The sequence below is a fragment of the Anguilla rostrata genome, chromosome 11 (assembly GCF_018555375.3).
Source record: "Anguilla rostrata isolate EN2019 chromosome 11, ASM1855537v3, whole genome shotgun sequence".
NCBI classification, from domain to species: domain Eukaryota; kingdom Metazoa; phylum Chordata; class Actinopteri; order Anguilliformes; family Anguillidae; genus Anguilla; species Anguilla rostrata.
This window is the reverse complement of record NC_057943.1, coordinates 37,248,287-37,269,647: the sequence shown is the minus strand read 5'-3', so window position 1 is coordinate 37,269,647 and position 21,361 is coordinate 37,248,287. Positions and strand designations below refer to the sequence as shown.

The 21,361-nt window shown below is 47.9% G+C and overlaps 1 protein-coding gene and 1 pseudogene across 1 annotated transcript in view; both read right to left on the bottom strand.

Moving 5' to 3' along the window:
• Positions 1-1,576: 1,576 nt before the first annotated feature.
• Positions 1,577-4,113, bottom strand: LOC135234834 (cadherin EGF LAG seven-pass G-type receptor 3-like; annotated as a pseudogene).
• Positions 4,114-5,625: 1,512 nt separating this feature from the next.
• The window catches only part of celsr3 (cadherin, EGF LAG seven-pass G-type receptor 3), a 44,850-nt gene continuing 29,114 nt past the window's right edge, over positions 5,626-21,361 (bottom strand). The window contains exons 16-34 of the mRNA XM_064299820.1: positions 20,774-20,957; positions 19,965-20,066; positions 19,586-19,680; positions 17,775-18,063; positions 16,533-16,573; positions 15,786-15,864; positions 15,289-15,438; positions 14,002-14,185; positions 12,640-12,807; positions 12,058-12,184; positions 10,571-10,777; positions 9,836-10,010; positions 9,618-9,730; positions 8,917-8,996; positions 8,396-8,522; positions 7,687-7,806; positions 6,700-6,797; positions 6,324-6,418; positions 5,626-5,929 (exon numbers count right to left, since the gene is read on the bottom strand). Of these exons, the coding sequence (XP_064155890.1) occupies positions 5,649-5,929; positions 6,324-6,418; positions 6,700-6,797; positions 7,687-7,806; positions 8,396-8,522; positions 8,917-8,996; positions 9,618-9,730; positions 9,836-10,010; positions 10,571-10,777; positions 12,058-12,184; positions 12,640-12,807; positions 14,002-14,185; positions 15,289-15,438; positions 15,786-15,864; positions 16,533-16,573; positions 17,775-18,063; positions 19,586-19,680; positions 19,965-20,066; positions 20,774-20,957 (2,715 nt within the window). The 3' untranslated portion in view covers positions 5,626-5,648. The remainder of the gene's footprint in view (positions 5,930-6,323; positions 6,419-6,699; positions 6,798-7,686; positions 7,807-8,395; positions 8,523-8,916; positions 8,997-9,617; positions 9,731-9,835; positions 10,011-10,570; positions 10,778-12,057; positions 12,185-12,639; positions 12,808-14,001; positions 14,186-15,288; positions 15,439-15,785; positions 15,865-16,532; positions 16,574-17,774; positions 18,064-19,585; positions 19,681-19,964; positions 20,067-20,773; positions 20,958-21,361) is intronic.

Sequence of the window (21,361 nt, the reverse complement as noted above, 5' to 3'; positions counted from 1 at the left end):
CACCTCAGCTGTTGTGTGGTGAGTGTTCTGGTGCAAAATGGCTGCCGTGCGTCGCCCAGGTGGGTGCGACACATTGGTGGTGGGTGAGATGAGTTTCCCGCTCATCACTGTGAAGCGCTTTGAGAGTGTGAGAAAAGCGCTATATAAATGTGCTTGCTGGATGGACGGCAGAACCTCCAGCATTGAGCCTTGAAATATATATATACATGCATTTTGACCTCTTCAGACGATTCCTCCCTCAAATAAAACATAGAATAACACATTTGTGTTGACAGAATTATTTTTTCCTTTTAATGTCCAACATTTCTTTTGTACAGTTGCTATGGAAACTGAGGAATAGCGGCTTTCCTTGTGTCTCTGGGGCAGCCCCCCACAACACAATAAAACAAAGAAAACACAAAACAACACAGACAGACCTCTATATATATCCTTCCCTTTCTACCTCTCTCTTTCATTCTGTCTTGCTTTCGCTCTCGCTCTCTCTCTCTCTCTCTCTCTCTGAACATTTTCCTACCTATGGTCCACAGTTGGACAGACAGGCCAAGGATTACATGAAACAGCCAAACGCCCACACAAACGCACACACTTACGCTCACACAAATGCATGTTCATTTTGATTTTAGCAAGTATGCACATACACACACAACCTCAGAAAGGTGCGAGGTTCTGAATGTACACACACACGCAACAATAAAGTCATAAATTAATTTTAATTCATATAAATTAAATAAATAAATCTGTCTGTACATGATAAAGGGAGTGGGAGGGACAGCCCCGTGCTGAAGAACAGACAGGGAGATTTTTGGCAAAAAAAACATCATTTTATCATTTCATTTAATAGCACAACAAAAGGAAGAGAACGAAGGTCAGTCTGGACACCCGTACAGCACTAGACACATGTGCACGTGCACGGGCGTGCACATGAGTGAGTGCGTGCGTTTGTCTGTGAGCATGTACACGGGTGCGTGTTCCCATGCATGTGCGTGTGGGTCTGCAGGTGGATGCATCCATGCATTTGCATGAATGTGTGCATGTGCATGGTGTGTGTACATGTGTGCACGCATGGCTGCATGTGTATGTGCACATGCATGCATTACATGTGTGCTGTATGTCCGCATGCGTGCGCTGCATGTGCACCGTGTGCATGCATGCGTGTGTTGCATGTGTTCTGTATGTGTGCATGCGTGTGTAGCATGTGAGCGTCTGTGTTTTAACCCTGTGCCTCTGTTGCTGTCTTCTCTTTAAATCTTTCCGTTATTCCTTTTATGCGCCATTCCCCGCCATCTTGCTCCTCATAGCATCCTTCCTCCACAAATTAATTTAAAATTCATTTTCACCCTTCCCTCTTCTGAAAAAAAACCTGTTTGATTTAAATACGCTGTGATTCCACAGAACACTGAGCTGGGTTTTCCACGTTTATATGAAGAGCCCGAGGGCCAGACTGACGTGTACATGCTGCAGCACTGTGACATTCTCATGTAGCTCGTACCATTGATGCTTCCTATAGCATCCCATTAAAACCATCACAAATAAACCCCCTTCTGCTCAGTACCCTCCCCACCACCCCCCACCCACCCCAACAATCAAAACACTCCATACACAATGTCCTGTACTGCAACCCTTTCTCCCAACAGGCTGGCAAAAATGTGATGTCAGGTTCTCTGGCCACGCCCCCAGCCTTGGACACAAAGGCAGTTTTAAAGCCACAAGAACCTGAAGACACAATCCTAGACTTAAGCCAAAGAAAAATGTGTTTCCATTTTTTTTAAAACTGTGTGCCAGAAAAAATATTAGATAATATTAGACATGTTTTTGTTCTCGCCAAACAGCTTAGCGAGCCACCTACACTCTAAGTGTGGCAGCTGTCGCATAAAAATAAAGTTCTGTAATGTTTAATGCTGGGGATTAGAGTTCTGCAGTCCGAATAGAGAAAATTTAAAAATTTGGGTCTGTACTGACTGTCTGTTTTAAAAGCTATTATTTACATAACAGAACAATTATGAATTAAATCAAGAAAATGTTCCATGTGTATCTGATGAGTGTATTTGATATGAATTAATGATTAATGCACCATTTTCTTTTCTGGTTAACGGTATGGCGATCTTTGAATACTGTTTTTGAATACTATCATAAAAATAAATAAATAAATAAAATATAAAAAAATAGGCGGCACTGTCATAATGAGAATGACTGTCTTCTGGAGAGACTAGTTTACCAGCATATCAGAGTTTCAAACACTGACACACCCCAAAGATGGAGGTCCACTGTACAGACGTATGACATTGTGTTGTGTTTCATCAGGGTTAGCTTCCAGGGTAAAGGTCACAGAGTTTTGTCTTATCCAATGTTCTAACCCCTCCCCCCTCCCTCAAACCTGGAGAAACATCTTTACACACTTCTCTTGCTGGACAATATCGTCAAATTTAAAAACAACACAATAGAAATGTTTTTTTTCCCATCTCTGATGAAAAAGATACAAAATGTATAAAAAAACGTATTTACAGGTTTGTTTTTAAACTGTTGCTCCCTCCTCTTTTGTGTGTGTAGTGCGTCTGGTCAAAAGGTCATCACGGTGTAAATACCATTCTTCCCTCCCTCTCTTCCATTTTTTCTCTCCTTCCGCCATCTTTTCCTGCTCACATCCTGTCAACTGTGGCATGCAAAAGTCCCCCAGTATCCCAGGATGCCTCAGTGGTCTCTGTCCTGCTGTCCCCTGTGCTGTGGTACAGACAGAGTGCATTGTGGGATATGGGTGTGTCATCAAGACTGCCCTTCACTTCTGTTCATTCTAGAGTAGAGACAGAAAGATAGGAATTACTAACAAGGAACAACTACATTATTGCTCAATACAACTATGCATTTACACATGCAACAGTACAATTACACAGCATTGCAGAATGCACACGAACATGCACTCTTAACCCTATGAACAGCAGTTTTCTAGAACTCCAGTGCTTTCAATTACCAGTAGTGATTGTGACATCAGCATTAGAATGTTCAGTTAAGGACATTTTAATCACACATTTGTGATCTTACACCATGAAGGGTTACAGGTTTGTGTGACAGCCACATCCAGTAGACAATAGCTCAGAGGTTTGGAAAGAAGAAGAGAAAACAGACAGGAAGGAGAGACATAAAGAGAGAGGAAGGGGTGTGGGAGCAGGACTTACTCAGTGTCCGGGGAGATTTCGGAGATGCTGTGGGAGGTAGTAGAGTGAGGGGGAGAGGGGGAGGGTCCGAGAGGAGGTGGGGTGGGAGGGGCGAGCACTGAGGAGCTGAAGGAGGCCAGGATGGAGGACAGAATGTCCAGGTGCTCGTTGGACGGGTGCGGCTGGGCGGGGCGGGGGGGGAGGGGTACCTACAGGGCGGGGCCGAGTCCAGTCTGCCGCGTCGAGGGGGGGGGTCCTGAGGCTCCTGCTGCTCAGCGATGGGGGGAGGGGGCGAGGGGGGGTGGTGGGGCTGCTCCGGGTGCGAGGTCTGGCGGGGGGGCAGGGTGCGGAGCCACTCCCTGCAGGGCGCCGCCCCGCCCCCGGCCCCGGCCCCGCCCCCGCCGCCGCCGCCAGCGCCGCCGCTCTCCAGCTGTTCACGGGAGCGGCTGCTCATCAGCGCCCCGCCCAGGTGCTCGCGGGACGCCTGCCGCTGCAGCAGCGGGTGGAGCTGGGCGCGGGAGCCCGCCAGGTCCTCCCGCGAGGCGTGGGCGCCGGGGGCGGCGGCGGCGTCCAGACGGTCCCGCGAGGCGCCCAGGTTCTCGCGCGGCGCCGGCCCCGCCGGCTCCCGCCGCCGCGGCAGCAGGTCCAGGTTGTCCCGGGAGCCGTGCCGGCTCGGGGGGGCCTGCTCCAGGCCGTCCCGGGACCCCCCGCCGCCCGCCGCCGGGCGCCCCAGCGGGTCGCGAGAGAGCTGCCGGCGGGACAGCGAGTCCAGGTGCTCGCGGGACGAGTAGCGGGAGGCCGGCTGGGAGAGCGACCCCGTCCCGGAGTACATGCGCCCGTACGAGGCGGCCGGCACCGCCCGGTGGCCCAGCGTGGAGGTGCGGTACCAGGACAGCTCGCTCGGGACGCGGCCCATGGAGGACAGGGCAGGGGGGCAGCCCAAACGGTTCTTCAGGATTCCTGAGCAGGGGACGGGAAGGGCAAGTCACACACACTGGCCGGCGTGTGCATGTGTGTGTGTGTGTTCTGCATTGTGAATATTTATGTGTGTGAATGAGTTTAAAGTAGGCAGTGTACTCCAAATGACGCGAAAAGTGTCCGAAAAAGAACCACCGGCAACCATCTCGCTGAACACCGTGGTTAGTGCGCTCAATACAAACTCCACGTTCTTCATTTTATGCCACTCCATGCCACTGCATAGATTTTTTCAAGTTGCTTTGCACAACTCAGGATCATTGACACCAAACCAAATTTCATTTGAGCACATTCTGATGTCTTCAAAATCTCTGCGTGATCAGTGATGAAGATTATCCTTGCACAAGTTCAGCAACTCTTCATTCAAACGTATTCATCTCAAAACCATTCCAGTCAGGACAACGATGTTACCACAGTCGTGTCTAGATGGGATACAGATGATTTCAGGAAGTGGTGTCCTATCTGACAGGAGAATTTAATCAAAGAAATTTTGACTTCATTTGTCAAATAAATCATTTGGACAGAAAGGACAGAAATCGTCTTTTTGTTCGCAATGGGTCGTTCTGAACAAAGAGTTCTGTTTCATTTTCAGTATACTGCCGCCTTAAGGGTCAGTTTCGCAGACACAAATTAAGCTTAGTCCTAAATTGAATTTAATTTTGAATGGAGATTCTCATTACAAAACTCTAATTAGTCCAGGACTAAACTTAATCTGTGTTCATGAAACTGGCCCTGAATGTGTTTGTGTACATATTTGAGCATACATAGGGGTAGTGTGTGTGTATGTGTTGTGTATGCATGAGGGTCAAGGGGTGGGTGTAGTGCTAGGGGTGTCTGTGCTGTTGAGGTGGGTGTGTGGTGTGTGGTGTTGTGTGTGTGTGGGTGTGGTGTGTGTGTGTGTAGTGTGTGTGTTAGTACCTTGCGTGGCGGATGGGGTTGTGTGTGTGTGTGTGTGTGTGTGTGATGTAGAGTGTGTGGTGTGGTGTGTGGTGTGGTGGTGTGTGTGTGTGTGTGTGTGTGGGTGTGGGTGTGGGTGTAGGTGTGTGTGTGTGGTGTGGTGTGTGGTGTGTGTGGTGTGGTGTTTTTTTTTTTTTTTTTTTTTTTTTTTTTTTTTTTTTTTTTTTTTTTTTTTTTTTTTTTTTTTTTTTTTTTTTTTTTTCTGTAATGGTGGCTGCTCCCCTGCGTGGCATGGGTCAGCAAGTGTTGCTCTGAGTGGGTTTTGTACCACCCATAGCGGCAGGGTCAAAGGTCATACACTCAACGGTGCCTGCGTGGTCGCCATGTATTGGGAATTGTGCCGGGTCTACTTGTCAAGTCCGTCCCCTAGGACACTCTTGACCCCTTCATGAGAGCTGCACTTAACCTGAATTGCTAGTCGTTCATCAAGGCTGTATACAAACACAATAAAAACCTGGGTAAAATGCACTGGATAAGGCATCTGCTAAATGCCTGTAATGTATATGTTTGATTATGCATAGGCTCACTCACATTGTGTGAATGAATATATATATGAATTTATATTATTCACCTGGATGTGCATGTGCATTGGTATATGAATGTTTGATGTACATGTTTATGTGTGACTGTATGAGTGCGTGTGGGGGTGTGTGAGTTTCTGTACGAGACAGTACCTTTGGTACCATTGTGGGCGGGCTCCGTGAGCAGCCGCTCACTGTGATTGGAGCGTTTGAACCGTCGCTGGATGCGTCCGCGGAGACGAACGTTGTCCTCGCTCTCAGAGGACGGGATGGACAGACTGCACTCCTCGTCCTGAGAGAGGTCAGAGTCCGAGTCTGAATCTTCACCTGTGAAGGAGGAGGGGGGGGGTTAGAAGTGTGTGTGTGCGTGTGCGTGTGGGCATGTTTTACTATCTTTGTGAGAACCAAATGTCCACACAAGGATAGAAAGATGAGGAAAATTACGCAAGGTGGGGACCTTTTGCTGGTCCCCACAAGTTCAAGAGGCTGTTTTAGGGTTAGGACTTAGGGTTAGGGTTAGGGTTACAATTAGGTTAAGGTTAGGGTTAAGGTTAGGCACGTAGTGGTTGGGGTTAGGGTTAGGGTTAGAGGTTATGGAATTAATGTAAGTCAATGGGAAGTCCTCACAAGTATAGCAATACAAACATACGTGTGTGTGTGTGTATGTATGTGTGCGTGTGTGTATGTGTGTGTGTGTGTGTGTGTGTGTGCGTGCGTGTACCTCCGTCTCGGTGGAACATGGCTACATCCAGGTCAGTGGCTCCTGTGTGACTGAGGAGGTTCTGCTCCAGGGTTTGTCTGGCCAGCAGGTTCTCTCTGTAAGGAAACATCCATTTTACAATCAAAAACCCTAACCATAAATCACCCACTCATTCCACATGCGGCAGTGCCCTGTCCTTACCCATGCCACATCTACCTCCACTCCAAATACTACCCAGTCACCAGTCTACCATCCCCTCCATCCACCTCATTCCTCATCTCCATTTACTTCTATATATCTGCCACTGCCCACCTTTATCTACATCCACTCCACCCACATCTACCCCACCCAGCTGCCTCTGACCCACATCTGTCCCGCTCTACCCCTGAGAACACACCGTGCACTGCTGACTGAGGAGATGGTGGAGGTTCCCAGGGTGATGCGGTGCAGTCCACTCTGTTCCAGCAAGGAGGCGCTGTTGTAGGGATTTGGGCCCTGTGTACACATACGGAGGGAAGGGAAGAGGAGGTAGAGGTAAGCAGGACAGAGCTGAGCTAAAACCTGGAAGTGAGTTCGCATTTTTGAGCCATGGGTTCCCTCAGCAGATTTCCAACGCTTTTTTTACCATAGAGATCTCATTTTCCGCCGAAAATAAGATCAGTGGTGCACGGAAGCCTAAGAGAGTTTCACGTTTTATTCTACAAAATAAATTACACCCATTAATATGTCATCCGTGAATTTGGAAGCTGTTATGTGTTTTTAAAAAAGTAAGTTGCTAACAAGTTGCTATACTGAAACTACAACAACTGTCGCATTCTGGCAACCGCCAATTAAGTTTCCATACAGGCCCGTCTGCACGCAACAACCGTTGTAGCTTCAAAATAGCGACTTGTTAGCAATTACATTTTAAAGCACATAACACCTTCAAAATTCACGGTTGAGATATTAATGGGTGTAATTTATCTCATAGAACCAAACATGAAAATCTCTTAGGCTTATGTTAGACCTTATTTTCGGCAGAAAACGAAATCCCTAGGGGAAAAAAGCACTGGACATCTGCCATGGGAATTCATGGCGGAAGAAACTTCCGAGTTGGCCAACAAAAAGACATCATCGCTGTAACACTGTATACACTGACTGTGAGAAGTGCCTTGTGGAATAATCGCTGAGAGAGGTGCATTTTGGGATACTGGCTGTGAGCAATGCATTGTGGGATGCTGTCTGAGGGAGGTGTATTGTGGAATACAGGTGTATTGTGGGATACAAGCTGAGGGAGGTGCATTGTGAGATACTGGCTGAAAGAGGTACATTGTAGGATACTCGCTAATAGAAGTGCATTGTGAGATACTGGCTGAGAAAGGTGCATTGTGGGATGTTGGCTCACAGTGATTTGGGAGGTGTGTGGAGGATCCTCAGCTGGGCTCTTCTTCCCCAAACAGGAGAGTTTCCAGGCCTCCTGCACCTCCGCATTCAACAGGCAGAACACCAGCAACACCGCCACACCCTGGAGACCAGAAACACAGTCACACCCTGGAGACCAGCCACACAGTCACACCCTGGAGACCAGAAACACAGTCACACCCTGGAGACCAGACACACAGTCACACCCTGGAGATCAGAAACACAGTCACACCCTGAGACACAGCGAAACACGTACACCTGGAGACCACAAACCAGTCACATTGGAGACCAGACAACAGTGAGCGCAGCTGAGATCAGAAACACAGTACACTCCTGGAGACAGTACAACAGTCACACCCTGAGATCAGAAAGCATGTATACCTGAGAGCCCGACCACAGTCAGACCCTGGAGACCAGAAACACAGTCACACTCTGAGACACACAAACACAGTCACACCCTGGAGACCACAAACACAGTCACACCCTGGAGACCAGCAACACAGTCACACCCTGGAGACCACAAACACACACACATACACACACACCCACATGCGCACACACACACACACACACACACACACACAGGAACCCACAAATACCACGCAGTCACCCCACACTCACACACACTCACACACTCACATGCACACACACGCACAGTCACACACACACACACACACACACACACAGAGCACCTGTAAGCAGCACAGCACAGTGTAGAGGTAGTGGAAGGCCAGAACACTGTTATTCACAGCCATCAGCCCAAAGAACCAGGTGGAGCTGGCCAGGACCAGCAGGATGGTGGCACTGCGTATGGTGGCACTGCAGAGAGAGGGGGGGTAGAGAGAGAGAGCAAGAGAGAAAGAGAGAGAGCGAGAGAGAGGAGGTGGGTACAGAGAGAAAGCGAGAGAGAGAAACAGAGAGAGAGAGGAGAATAGAGAGAGAGGGGCGATACATTAAATGTTACACAACAATGAAATGTCAACTTATTATATTTGATTGACAAACTTTAAAAAACAGGTAGATTATGATCAATATAAACAGATATTCAATTTACGATCAGTGGAAAGTGAGGAACAAACAGCTGCTTATCAATGCAGAATACAGTTCATACGCATGCACTATATAAATGGTTTTAAATGCGGAATGGTTTAGCACTGAAATAGCCTGTGTATAAACCCATATTTACAGCAGTGCACGTCTCTCTCATACTCACACAACCGACTGTTTCTTGGTTTCCTTCTGTGTGGGGCTGCAGGACATGCGCGCAACAATCATAAACATCCCGCCATTCATCTGCAACACAGACAGAGGGCAGCACTGAGACACAGCAACACAGACACCAGCACTGACACAGAACAAGAGCGCTAACGCAGCACTGACACAGAACAACAGACAACAAGAAGCAGCACTAACGCAGCACTGACACAGAACAACAGACAAACAAGAAGCAGCGCTAACGCAGCACTGACACAGAACAACAGACAAACAAGAAGCAGCGCTAACGCAGCACTGACACAGAACAACAGACAAACAAGAAGCAGGGCTAACGCAGCACTGACACAGAACAACAGACAAACACGAAGCAGCGCTAACGCAGCACTGACACAGAACAACAGACAAACACGAAGCAGCGCTAATGCAGCACTGACACAGAACAACAAACAAACAAGAAGCAGCACTAAACGAGCACTGACACAGAACAACAGACCAACAAGAAGCAGAACTAAACCAGCACTGACACAGAACAACAGACCAACAAGAAGCAGCACTAAACCAGTACTGACACAGAGCTGCAGATGTCAGCAGGGCATACCTCTGCTAACAAAAATACAAACAAGCAGCCCTGATGTAAAGAAAGAGCAAGAAAGAGAGAGAGCAGACAGACAGACAGACAGACAGACAGATCTGCTGTACCACAATAACAATGCCAATGGGTCCAGCGAAGCTCCAGATGAGCTTGTCATGGACAGAGATCCAGCAGAAATCCGGGTTCCCATAGCCTTCAGGATCCAGCCCCACAGCCAGACCTGCAGTGCCGGGGAGGAACAATCTCCTGTCAGTCACGCGTGCTCCAAATCACGATTGGTTGTGCATGTGCGACTCAGCGTCAGTGTGGTGCAGGGCACCTGTACCTGTGATGATGGCGGGCACACCCCAGCCTATGGCGTAGTAGAACCTCATGGCTCCGTAGTTGATGTTCCGAGCTTCCGTCTGCATGCGGTAGATGTGCAGCCCCTCCACAAACAGCCAGGCAAAAGTGGCCATGAAGAAGTAATGCAGCAGGATGGCAATGACAGTACAGAGGAACTGAGAAAGAGCCAGAGAGAGAGAGACCAATCAGCAGGCAGGAAATCAGAGAGACACCAATCAGCAGGCAGGAATTCAGAGAGAGGCACCAATCAGCAGGCAGGAATTCACAGAGAGACACCAATTCTCAGGCAGGAATTCAGAGAGCGATACCAATCAGCAGGCAGGAATTCAGAGAGAGACTCCAATCAGCAGGCAGGAATTCATAGAGAGACACCAATCAGCAGGCAGGAATTCAGAGAGAGACACCAATCAGCAGGCAGGAATTCATAGAGAGACACCAATCAGCACAGGAAATTAGAGTAAGAAATATACTAGTGCACGGTAACAGGAAGTGGCATACACCACTATGTTATTAGTTGGTCATGAGCATGCACACCTCTACAAATGAATGAAGCTACTGTACACACACACACACTCACACACACACACACACATATACACACGTGCACATGGACACGCACACACACACGCACACACACACATACACACACATGCACACACATGCACACACACATGCACACACACACACACACACACACACACACACACACACACACCTGTTGCTCAGTCTGGTTGATGCCCAGCAGGAAGACGAGCTCAGACAGGAAGATGGCGGCGGCCATGTTGGAGTGGATGCTGCGGGTGTTGGACTTCAGCCCCCTCAGGCAAGACAGGACCATGACGGTCAGGAGCAGAGCCAACAGGGACACCGACAGGGAGGAATACGTCACCACGGCCAGAGTCTCCAAATCCCCCTCCAACTGCTGCTTACCAGGAGGCACAGAGCACACAGAGGTAGGGTTAGACTGGCCTATTTCCTGCACAGTGAAAATAGCATCAAAAATTTGGGTTCATCAAATATTGGGGCACACCAGCTGACAGTGACAGGGTTTGGAGGTACATATTGATAGAGACAGTGTTGTGTGACAGTGAATGGTGTTGGGGTGTACAGAGTTACAGGTGAGAAATACAGTGACAGGTGTTGGGGCGGACGGAGTGACAGGTATTGGGGTTTTTAATGTGTATATAGTAACAGGTGTCGGGGTATGTGGAGTGACAGGTGTTGGGGTGTTTAAGGTGTATACAGTAACAGGTGTCAGGGTATGTGGAGTGACAGGTGTTGGGGTGTTTAAGGTGTATATAGAGACAGGTGTTGGGGTGTAGTGTAAATAGTGACAGGTGTTGGGGTGGATAGAGTGACAGATGTTGGGGTGTTTAAGGTGTATACAGTGACAGGTGTCAGGGTCTGTGGAGTGACAGGTGTTGGGGTGGATGAGTGTAAATGTGCGGTGTCGGATGTACAGAGTGACAGGTGTTGGGGTATAAAGAGTGACAAGTGTTGGGGTGTTTAAGGTGTATATAGTAACAGGTGTCGGAGTATGTGGAGTGACAGGTGTTGGGGTGTTTAAGGTGTATACAGTAACAGGTGTTGGGGTGTACAAAGTGACAGGTGTTGGGGTGTTTAAGGTGTATATAGAGACAGGTGTTGGGGTGAATAAGGTGTAAATAGTGACAGGTGTTGGGGTGTACAGAGTGACAGGTGTTGGGGTGTTTAAGGTGTATATAGTAACAGGTGTCGGGGTATGTGGAGTGACAGGTGTTGGGGTGTTTAATGTGTATATAGTAACAGGTGTCAGGGTATGTGGAGTGACAGGTGTTGGGGTTCAAGGTGAAATAGTGGGCAGGTGTGGATGTATAAGTGACAGGTGTTGGGGTATAAAGAGTGACAAGTGTTGGGGTGTTTAAGGTGTATACAGTAACAGGTGTTGGGGTGTACGGAGTGACAGGTGTTGGGGTGTTTAAGGTGTAAATAGTGACAGGTGTTGGGGTGTACAGAGTGACAGGTGTTGGGGTGTTTAAGGTGTATATAGTAACAGGTGTTGGGGTATGTGGAGTGACAGGTGTTGGGGTGTTCAAGGTGTAAATAGTGACAGGTGTCGGGTGTACAGAGTGACAGGTGTTGGGGTATAAAGAGTGACAAGTGTTGGGGTGTTTAAGGTGTATACAGTAACAGGTGTCGGGGTGTGTGGAGTGACAGGTGTACCTCACGCTGGGAGCTGTCCATCAGGACCCCGAAAGTGCCCAGCTTCTGACACTGGCAGCGCACATGTGAGGTGTTCCTGTACACCACGCTGCAGTCCCTCACTGTCCAGCAGCCCCCTGTTTCCAGCCTGCAGGGACAGAGTCACACACATTATCTAGATTCTAGCTTTACATGTAGTCCAGCTTCTAGGTTATAGGTAGATAGCTAGGTGGTCAGCTAGGTTTACTCGGCACCTGCACACACACACACAACACACACGCACACGTACACACGCACACACTGGGGCGACATAGCTCAGGAGGTAAGAGCGGTTGTCTGGCAGTCGGAGGGTTGACGGTTCGATCCCCCACCCAGGGCGTGTCGAAGTGTCCCTGAGCAAGACACCTAACCCCTAATTGCTGATTGGTACCTTGCATGGCAGCCTTTCACCGTTGGTGTGTGAGTGTGTGTCTGAATGGGTGAATGAGAGGCATCAATTGTAAAGCACTTTGGATAAAAGCGCTATATAAATGCAGTCCATTTACCATTTACACATGCACACACGCACATACACGCACACACACAGCATAAACAGACACTCACAGGCTGCTGTGGTTCCACTGCACACACAGAGGCTTGCTGCGATTGGTCGTCTGAAGGAGGCGGAACTCCAGCAGGAGAGGGGACTCTAGCATCCCCTCCAGGAAGGACTGGTTATTGTAGACAGAAACGCTTACGATGGGAGAGTTCATCACAGGGTGCCTGGGGAGTCTGTGATGACCAGAGAAACACAGTCAGAGAGATCACAGACATCTCATAGAGGACATAATCAGACACAGTACAACCAGAGAAACACAGTCAGAGAGATCACAGACATCTCATAGAGGACATAATCAGACACAGTACAACCAGAGAAACACAGTCAGAGAGATCACAGACATCTCATAGAGGACATAATCAGACACAGTACAACCAGACAAACACAGTCAGAGAGATCACAGTCATTGCATAGAGGATATATTCAGAGATGGTAGAACCAGAGAAAACTTGGTCATAAACAGTGTGGTCAAAGATAACACATAGAGAAACAGCACTGTCCGAGAACATGACCAGAAACAACAGGTCACAGAGCACAGTCAGTCCAGACACAGTCAGAGACCAGTCAGTCCAGACACAGTCACAGAGCACAGTCAGTCCAGACACAGTCACAGAGCACAGTCAGTCCAGACACAGTCACAGAGCACTGTCAGTCCAGACACAGTCACAGAGCACAGTCAGTCCAGACACAGTCAGAGACCAGAGTCAGTCCAGACACAGTCACAGAGCACAGTCAGTCCAGACACAGTCACAGAGCACGGTCAGTCCAGACACAGTCAGAGCACAGTCAGTCCAGACACGGTCAGTCCAGACACAGTCACAAATCACGATCAGTCCAGACACAGTCACAAAGCACAATCAGCCCAGACACAGTCACAAAGCACAGTCAGTCCAGACACAGTCACAGAGCACAGTCAGTCCAGACGCAGTCACAGAGCACGGTCAGTCCAGACACAGTCAATCCAGACACAGTCACAGAGCACAGTCAGTCCAGACACGGTCAGTCCAAACACAGTCACAAAGCACGATCAGTCCAGACACAGTCACAGAGCACAGTCAGTCCAGACACGGTCAGTCCAGACACAGTCACAGAGCACGGTCAGTCAAGACACAGTCAGACAGCAGCAGAGACACAGTCACAGACACAGTCACGCCAAGTCAGTCCAGACACAGTCACCAGACACGGTCAGTCCAGACACAGAACACAGAGCCAGCATCAGACAAGCAGACACAGTCAGTCCAGACACAGTTACAGAGCACGGTCAGTCCAGACACAGACAGAGCAGACAGAGAGCACAGTCAGTCCAGACACAGACAGAGATAGAGAAGTAAACAGTTGAGTGAAAGCCTGTACAAACGGTGTCTGACCTGACTCCACGGCGGTCGGTGTGGTACTTGGCAGGGAGAGCCAATCCCAGGCTGCGGTAGATCAGCAGTATCACGATGGTGATTGGCGGGTCTGGCGGGGTGACAGTGCGCTTGGCTACAGAGATCTCTGCGGTGTGATTGGTCGAAACGCTAACCGGCGTGTGGAGGCTGCTGGGGTAGGGCACTGCAGGAGACAGATCAGAGGGACACGATGCAGATCCCAGAGAGACTGAGCATGTGCACAAATCAGCGAGTGTGTGTGCGTGATTACTGAGTGTGTGTGTGTGCGTGTGTGTGCGTGATTACTGAGGGTGTGTATGTGCGTGTGTGTGCGTGATTACTGAGAGTGTGTATGTGTGTGCGTGTGTGTGCGTGATTACTGAGGGTGTGTATGTGTGTGCGTGTGCGTGATTACTGAGAGTGTGTGTGTGTGTGTGTGTGTGCGTGATTATGGGTGTGTAGTGTGTGCGTGATTAATGAGAGTGTGTATGTGTGTGCGTGATTACTGAGGGTGTGTATGTGTGCGTGTGTGCGTGATTACTGAGGGTGTGTATGTGTGCGTGTGTGCGTGATTACTGAGGGTGTGTATGTGTGCATGTGTGCCTGATTACTGAGAGTGTGTGTGTTTGTGCGTGTGTGCGATTACTGAGAGTATGTGTGTGTGATTACTGAGAGTGTGTGTGCTTAATTACTGAGAGTGTGTGTGTGTGTGTGTATGTGTGTTTGCGTGATTACTGAGAGTGTGTGTGTGTGTGTGTATGTGTGTTTGCGTGATTACTGAGAGTGTGTGTGTGTGTGTGTGCGTGATTACTGAGTGTGTGTGTGTGCTTAATTACTGAGTGTGTGTGTGTGTGTGCGTGATTACTGAGAATGTGCGTGCGTGTGCGCATGATTACTGAGGGTGTGTAAATGTCATATGTGTGTATAATTGTGTGCCTGTGAGTGAGTGTGTGTAACTGTGTGCCTGTGAGTATGATGCGTGTGTATAATTTTGTGCCTGTGAGTATGATGAGTGTGTCTAATTGTGTGCCTGTGAGTGAGTGTGTGTGACTGTGTGCCTGTGAGTATGATGAGTGTGTATAATTATGTGCCTGTGAGTGAGTGTGTGTAACTGTGTGCCTGTGAGTGAGTGTGTGTAACTGTGTGCATGTGAGTGAGTTTGTGTAACTGTGTGCGTGTGAGTATGATGAGTGTATAACTGTGTGTCTGTGAGTGCGTGTGTGTAACTGTGTGCCTGTGTAAATGCTGCGTGCAGGTATAATGAGTGTATGTGACAGTATTTCTCACCGGAGGGTCGTTGCGGGACCAGGACAGCAGGGGGCAGCACCACGTGTGTGTGAGGGTCCCAGGGAGTCTGGCCACGAAACAGGCTGCTGTGGTAGCGAGGGAAACGCCGGCGAACATGAGTGTGGTTCTCCACGCGGTCCAGATTCATCACTACGACACAAAATAGAGCCCAACACACAAATATATAGTTAACAGTTAACAATTGTGTCTGTTAACATATACAGTAGTAAAGAGATACAATTACACAATACAGTAAACCCACACAAATACTCATACATACTCACTCACACTCACACACACACACACACACACACACAAGCACACTCACACACACTCACACACACACACTCACACACGCCCACACACACACACACAGACACACACACTCACACACACACACACACACACACACACACACACAAGCACACACACACACACACACACACTCACCCACAAGCACACACACACTCACACATACACACACACGCCGAGCTCACCAATGTTGGGAGCCACCAGGGCCACAGGGTTGAGGTAGGTGAGCTTCATGTTCTGGGCCAGGTCAGCGAACTCCAGCAGCTCTGGAGGACGCGACCGTCAGCCCGCACCTGCCGCGCCCCAGCCTCGGCCCAAAGGGCGCTGCAGCCGCAGCAGTCACCAACACAGGAAACCACGGTCACGCAAACGCAGGAAACGCAGAGTCACACAAACGCAGGAAATGCAGAGTCACGCAAACACAGGGAACGCAGAAACACAGTCATGCACAACCAGGAAACAGAAAGCAGTCTGCAACTCACATAGGAAATGCAAGTCAGCAAGCACAGGAAACACAGTCACGCAACACAGGAAAGCATCCCAAACACAGGGAAATGCAAACTCACGCAAACACACCGATACCAACGTAACAAAACACTTTCCCTCAAACACAGGGAAACGCAAAGTCACACAAACACACCAGTACCAACGTAACAAAACACTTTCCCTCAAACACAGGGAAACGCAAAGTCACACAAACACACCAGTACCAACGTAACAAAACACTTTCAAAACAATTCCAAAAGGCTATTGGCCTGCCATAAAGGATGCTCCATGAACTGATCTGAATTGTTTTCTTTCTTTTTTGGGAGGGGGTGGGTAAAATCTATGGATATCACAAAATATAAAGGGAGAGGTTTTTCTTAACATCTGAACAGGTGTTGAAAGTACATCCCCATACACCTCATCTTATGCCTATACCGTTCATACACGAGAAAATGCAACAAACCAGCAGAAAAACAGTAACCTGGATCTGCTAGAGAAATACTGTCAGAACAGAACCCTGGCAGCACATACGGAAAAAACGAAACGGTCCTGACAAATTATCTGAGAAAGTAATTTAGGTTCCTTTTCAGAAAAAAAAAAACATTGAAAATGATTTCTCTGGCTGTTAAACATGAAAAAGTACTGTTTTATTCAGCACCTTCACACTGTTTATTTTGACTGAATGAGAAACAATTGTATTTTGCTACCACTGACTGCAGAGTGTGTTGAATAATAGCAAACGTTTCATTCTAGGCAGAACAAATTCTTCAAGGTTGTACTGCTTTTGAGAGAGACGCTGGTTGGAAATTCACGTTTACGTTTTCAGCTTTTGACCGAGCGGCTTGTATGGTTCTTTTGAAGGCATCGATGATTTTGAAATTCATGGGAGCAGTTCTCTTTAATAATAATTTCACTGTTGTGTCTACACACCAAAGAAACATTTATGATTTGATATATGATCTTTGGGACATCAGAACACAAATACTTAAAAAAATCTTTGAACTGCTTAAGAACCAGACATTTGCTGTTTTGGGCAGAGAACAAACAGAAATACTCAAATGCAGCATTATGTAAGACACAAAGGACAGAGGGAACTCGACATAATGCAGCGAAAATTTAAAATGTATCATCACCCCAAAGGAAAAAAGACTCAAGAGATGTATGACTAAGACAGAAATGGAGGGAAAAAAGTTTATATAACTAAATCTGATTCACTTAGGAAAAAAAGGGGTGATTATGACAGATCTTGGGTAACAGCAATCCCCCATTAGATCAGCAATCTGCTTCTGCTGTACCCTGACATTATACCAAATTTTATGAACAAAATATTATCCCTTATTCTTCTCCCAAATATGGAACAGCGAATCGTGATTGTAGGTCCGCCCCACCACTGCAACATCCTCCGCCAGTTTGGCGGAGCTCAGGCATCAAACCAATCAGGCGCAGCCAGCTAGCGCTTACGCTAAAATCTGCAGTCTGTCAGCCAAGCATTGTGCAGTTGATGCAGCCGGCTAAGGCGTATTGCAGAAGTCCAATGAATTATGGTTGCTGTTACTGCATGACAAGGCAATGGGGAATTTCCGCTCAGCTAAAACCCCTCCCTTCCAGGGATAATGCATGGCCAATCAATTGTGGCTCAACAGGAGTCCTAACCGCACGTTATGCCGGCACGTTATTCCGGAATTTACCGAACCGTGGTGCGGTGTGCGGTACGAAAGCGAGGCTCTCGCCTGGATACGCAGCTCGTTGCCGGGAAGGGGACGTCACCTCGTTGAAGTGGGCGTCCTGCGTCGCGGTCAGACCGAAGCCGCTCTGTCGACTCTCGAAGGCCAGCAGCCGGGACAGCAGCCGCTCGGCGATCTGCAGGTCGTTTCCATAGAGACGGGACGTGGCCTCTGTGACATCACGCAGCTGATGAGCCAGTTTCTTCTCCGCTATGGTGCTGAGCTCCGTCTCATTCCTTTCTACTGACTCCAGCTACACGCACACATACACACACACACACACACACACACACACAAACGCATGCACGCACGAAGCACGCACACACACACACACAGTTCATCATCAGAATACCAGCATAACCCACAAAAAATGAGCATTTCTTTTTATTTTAAAACTTGAAAATGACATTGCAATTGCAAAGTCAGTGCTCCTGCAAGTTCCAAACAGCATGTAAGAAATGTACTGCACATACAGAACAGCATAGCAATCAACACTTATGAATAGATAATAAATGAAAAGAACATTTAGCACAAAAGGCAATTACATTGTAAGCAAGCATTCAATGGCTACTTATCGCTTCTTATGCAAAAATGTGACATTGTTTTTAGATGAGTTGTACTGAGATTAAAGTGCCTTTGATGAGCCTTGAACAGAAAGAACACGTTACTTTTTAAATACCTGAATTTTGTATAAGTAAGCCAGCTAATAACTCTGAAACAGCAATGCATATTAGGTGTATACCTACATTCATAGTCATAACCCCTGAGTATGCTGCAAGCAATATGCTTTCCATATTCTCATTGTTATTGGCATCACTGTTTGATCTGTTTCTATTCATCAACACAGCCACTGAAGTGTCTGGGGTTACAATTCTCCTTGCTTCAAATTTTGTTAAATTGCTGATGCAGTATAATCATTGTTTTCTTAGTTTTATTTATTTATTTCTGTGATTATTTCCTTTTAACAGATATAAATTTGGCATGGCACTGTCCTCCCTAATTTGGACTGTCCAGTTAGCTACTTGCTTCTGCGTTCCTGCTGCGATCTCCTCGGGCGAGATCACCAGTCCACTCCTCTTCACACCGAAGCCCATGGGCCAAACTCGCACGGACCTGAGTCAGAGCAGGACCAAATACGTGGTGCGTCGGCAAGCAGACCCAGTGCTCTCGACCGACCAGCAGGGGGCGCTGGGGGGTGACTGAACCCTCCCATCCCTGCGGGATGAATCCCTAATAGCACGCTTTCCTGCGATTCTACGCCTACAGGCACCGACACGGTCCGGATTAAACCCCGTGACCGTCGATTTATTTTTAATGGTTTTCCACGTACTGTTACCAGCATAGTCACTTATCTCGCAAACACCAAGTTGGAAATAATTTTAGCAAACACGGGAAAGTAATTTTTTACCTGCTTAATCCCAGACATGGCCAAGAGTTACATTTCACACTAATTTGTGGTGATGGATTTTAATATTTTTTCAAATCCACACTAGTGTATTTCTACGTGTTTGTGTAAATGTCAAATTGGTATGGAATCCTACAAGTACAGACTTCACTCTGGGTGATTTGGTTTTGTCATGTTTCGTGTTATAATATTTGTCATGCTTACAACCCAATCTCCAAAAATGTATGCAGGATTTGTGCTTCATTCAACATAAAATTGAATTTCTTAACACAGAGATGATGGATTTTTCTCTGGCAGTGAAGAACCAGCCTTCCTGCATCTGGAAATGAGGTGAGCCTGCAGTACCCTCACGAGGCCACAAGGGGCTTACCGCTGCATTGAGCTCCACAAACGGAGGGGAAGTGCAGTTAAACAGATCAGGATCCACCCAGCCCCTCTCCACATCACAATGCCTTATCGCTGCACCTGGAAGAGAGAAAATGAGCTTAAAATAAACACACACACACCCTATCCCCCATCTCTTGCTCTCCCCCTGACAGACGCACAAACATGCACATATACAGACACGGACATGCACACACACACTCTCCTTACCTCCAACACATATGCACACACTTGAACATGCACACACGTGCACATACACACACGTGCACATGCACACACGTGCACATACACACACGTGCACATGCACACACGCTAGCATTAGCCGCTCCATATGTCCGCTGTAGTGCTGTGGGTTCAGTACTCACCCACAGAGCCTTTGGGACAGGGCACAGCTGCCGGGAGGCTGAACTTGGTCCTAGGCCACCAGATCCCGGAGGTAACAGTCTTAGGGCATCCATCATAGATCACTGCAGACACATTTACCAGAACGTCACCTCACTCAGTCACTTAACCAAACTACAGAAACAGAGGAGAAAAGTATCACTTGACTGTCTGGAGATTCCTAATCTGATGGCAGCCTGGAAAAAATTCTAAAAAATTCAAAATCCAAATGAACAAATAGTACCAGAGTACAGCCACAGTAAACCCACTAACACCAATCAGCCTCAGTACCCCACTAACGCCAATCAGCCTCAGTACCCCACTAACACCAACCAGCCTCAGTACCCCACTAACACCAGTTAGCCTCAATACCACACTGATACCAATCAGCCTTGGTAGTGTGAGGCTCATATACAGAGAATTACAGGCCAAATCTTAACTCAGCAAAAATGCTGAATTTCATAACCTCAAGGGACATCGACACAGGAGCAAAAAATTAAATGGTGGCTGATTGCAGACCTACTGAAAGTAAAATAAATGAAGAGGAATAATAACTGCCATCTATGGCCAGCCATCTGGATCAGGATAAACCACGTGGAACCTCACTGAACTAATGCACCATCTTAACAGCATCTGTCAATTTGAATCTTTATCAATAATACGCAGATACCGTTCTGTGAAATAACATGTGTAGTACCTACATCTGGGGTGAAATGCACCCTGTTCAAGTGCTTGAATGAAGCAAAATTTGTTAGGGTCATAAAGTTATATAGAGAGGAGGATAGAGACTCACCCTCACAGCCAGCCTGTGTGACCTCAGCGAAGGGGTTGTCACACGTGTTACACTGGCGGCCAATCACGCCGGGCCGACACTGGCACTGCCCATTCTCTGGGTCACATGACCGAGAGAAGGACCCCACCGGGTAGCAGTCGCACGGCAGGCAGGTGTCCTTGCCCCGGGGGCGATAGTGGAACTCCTAGGGGCCAAAAAGGACAGAGAAACAGACAGACACAAGTTTTGTCAGGATCTTTCTGGAAGACACACTGAATGTAATCCTGTTCTTATCTGAAAACTGAGTCTTGCTGGACGGATGACTATTCTCAGCAATCACTTGTAAAGTTTTAAACAGCCTTCTTGCTGTGGCTTATGGCTGTAATCTCTGTCAGCACATGCTCAGCTCAGAGTTGTTGCCAGAGACTACCAGACACCAGACAGCCAGTAAGGAGAACGGGCTGAGGAGAGGCTCATCCAACAGCCTGTCTCCGCAGCACGAGACCTCCTTCGCTAAATCTTCCAAAAGTGAAGGATTTGCACTGCATCAGTTCCCTTCAGTAAGAAGATCACAGAGATCCTAACCTCTTTCCAAGCGTGAAAGTCCTC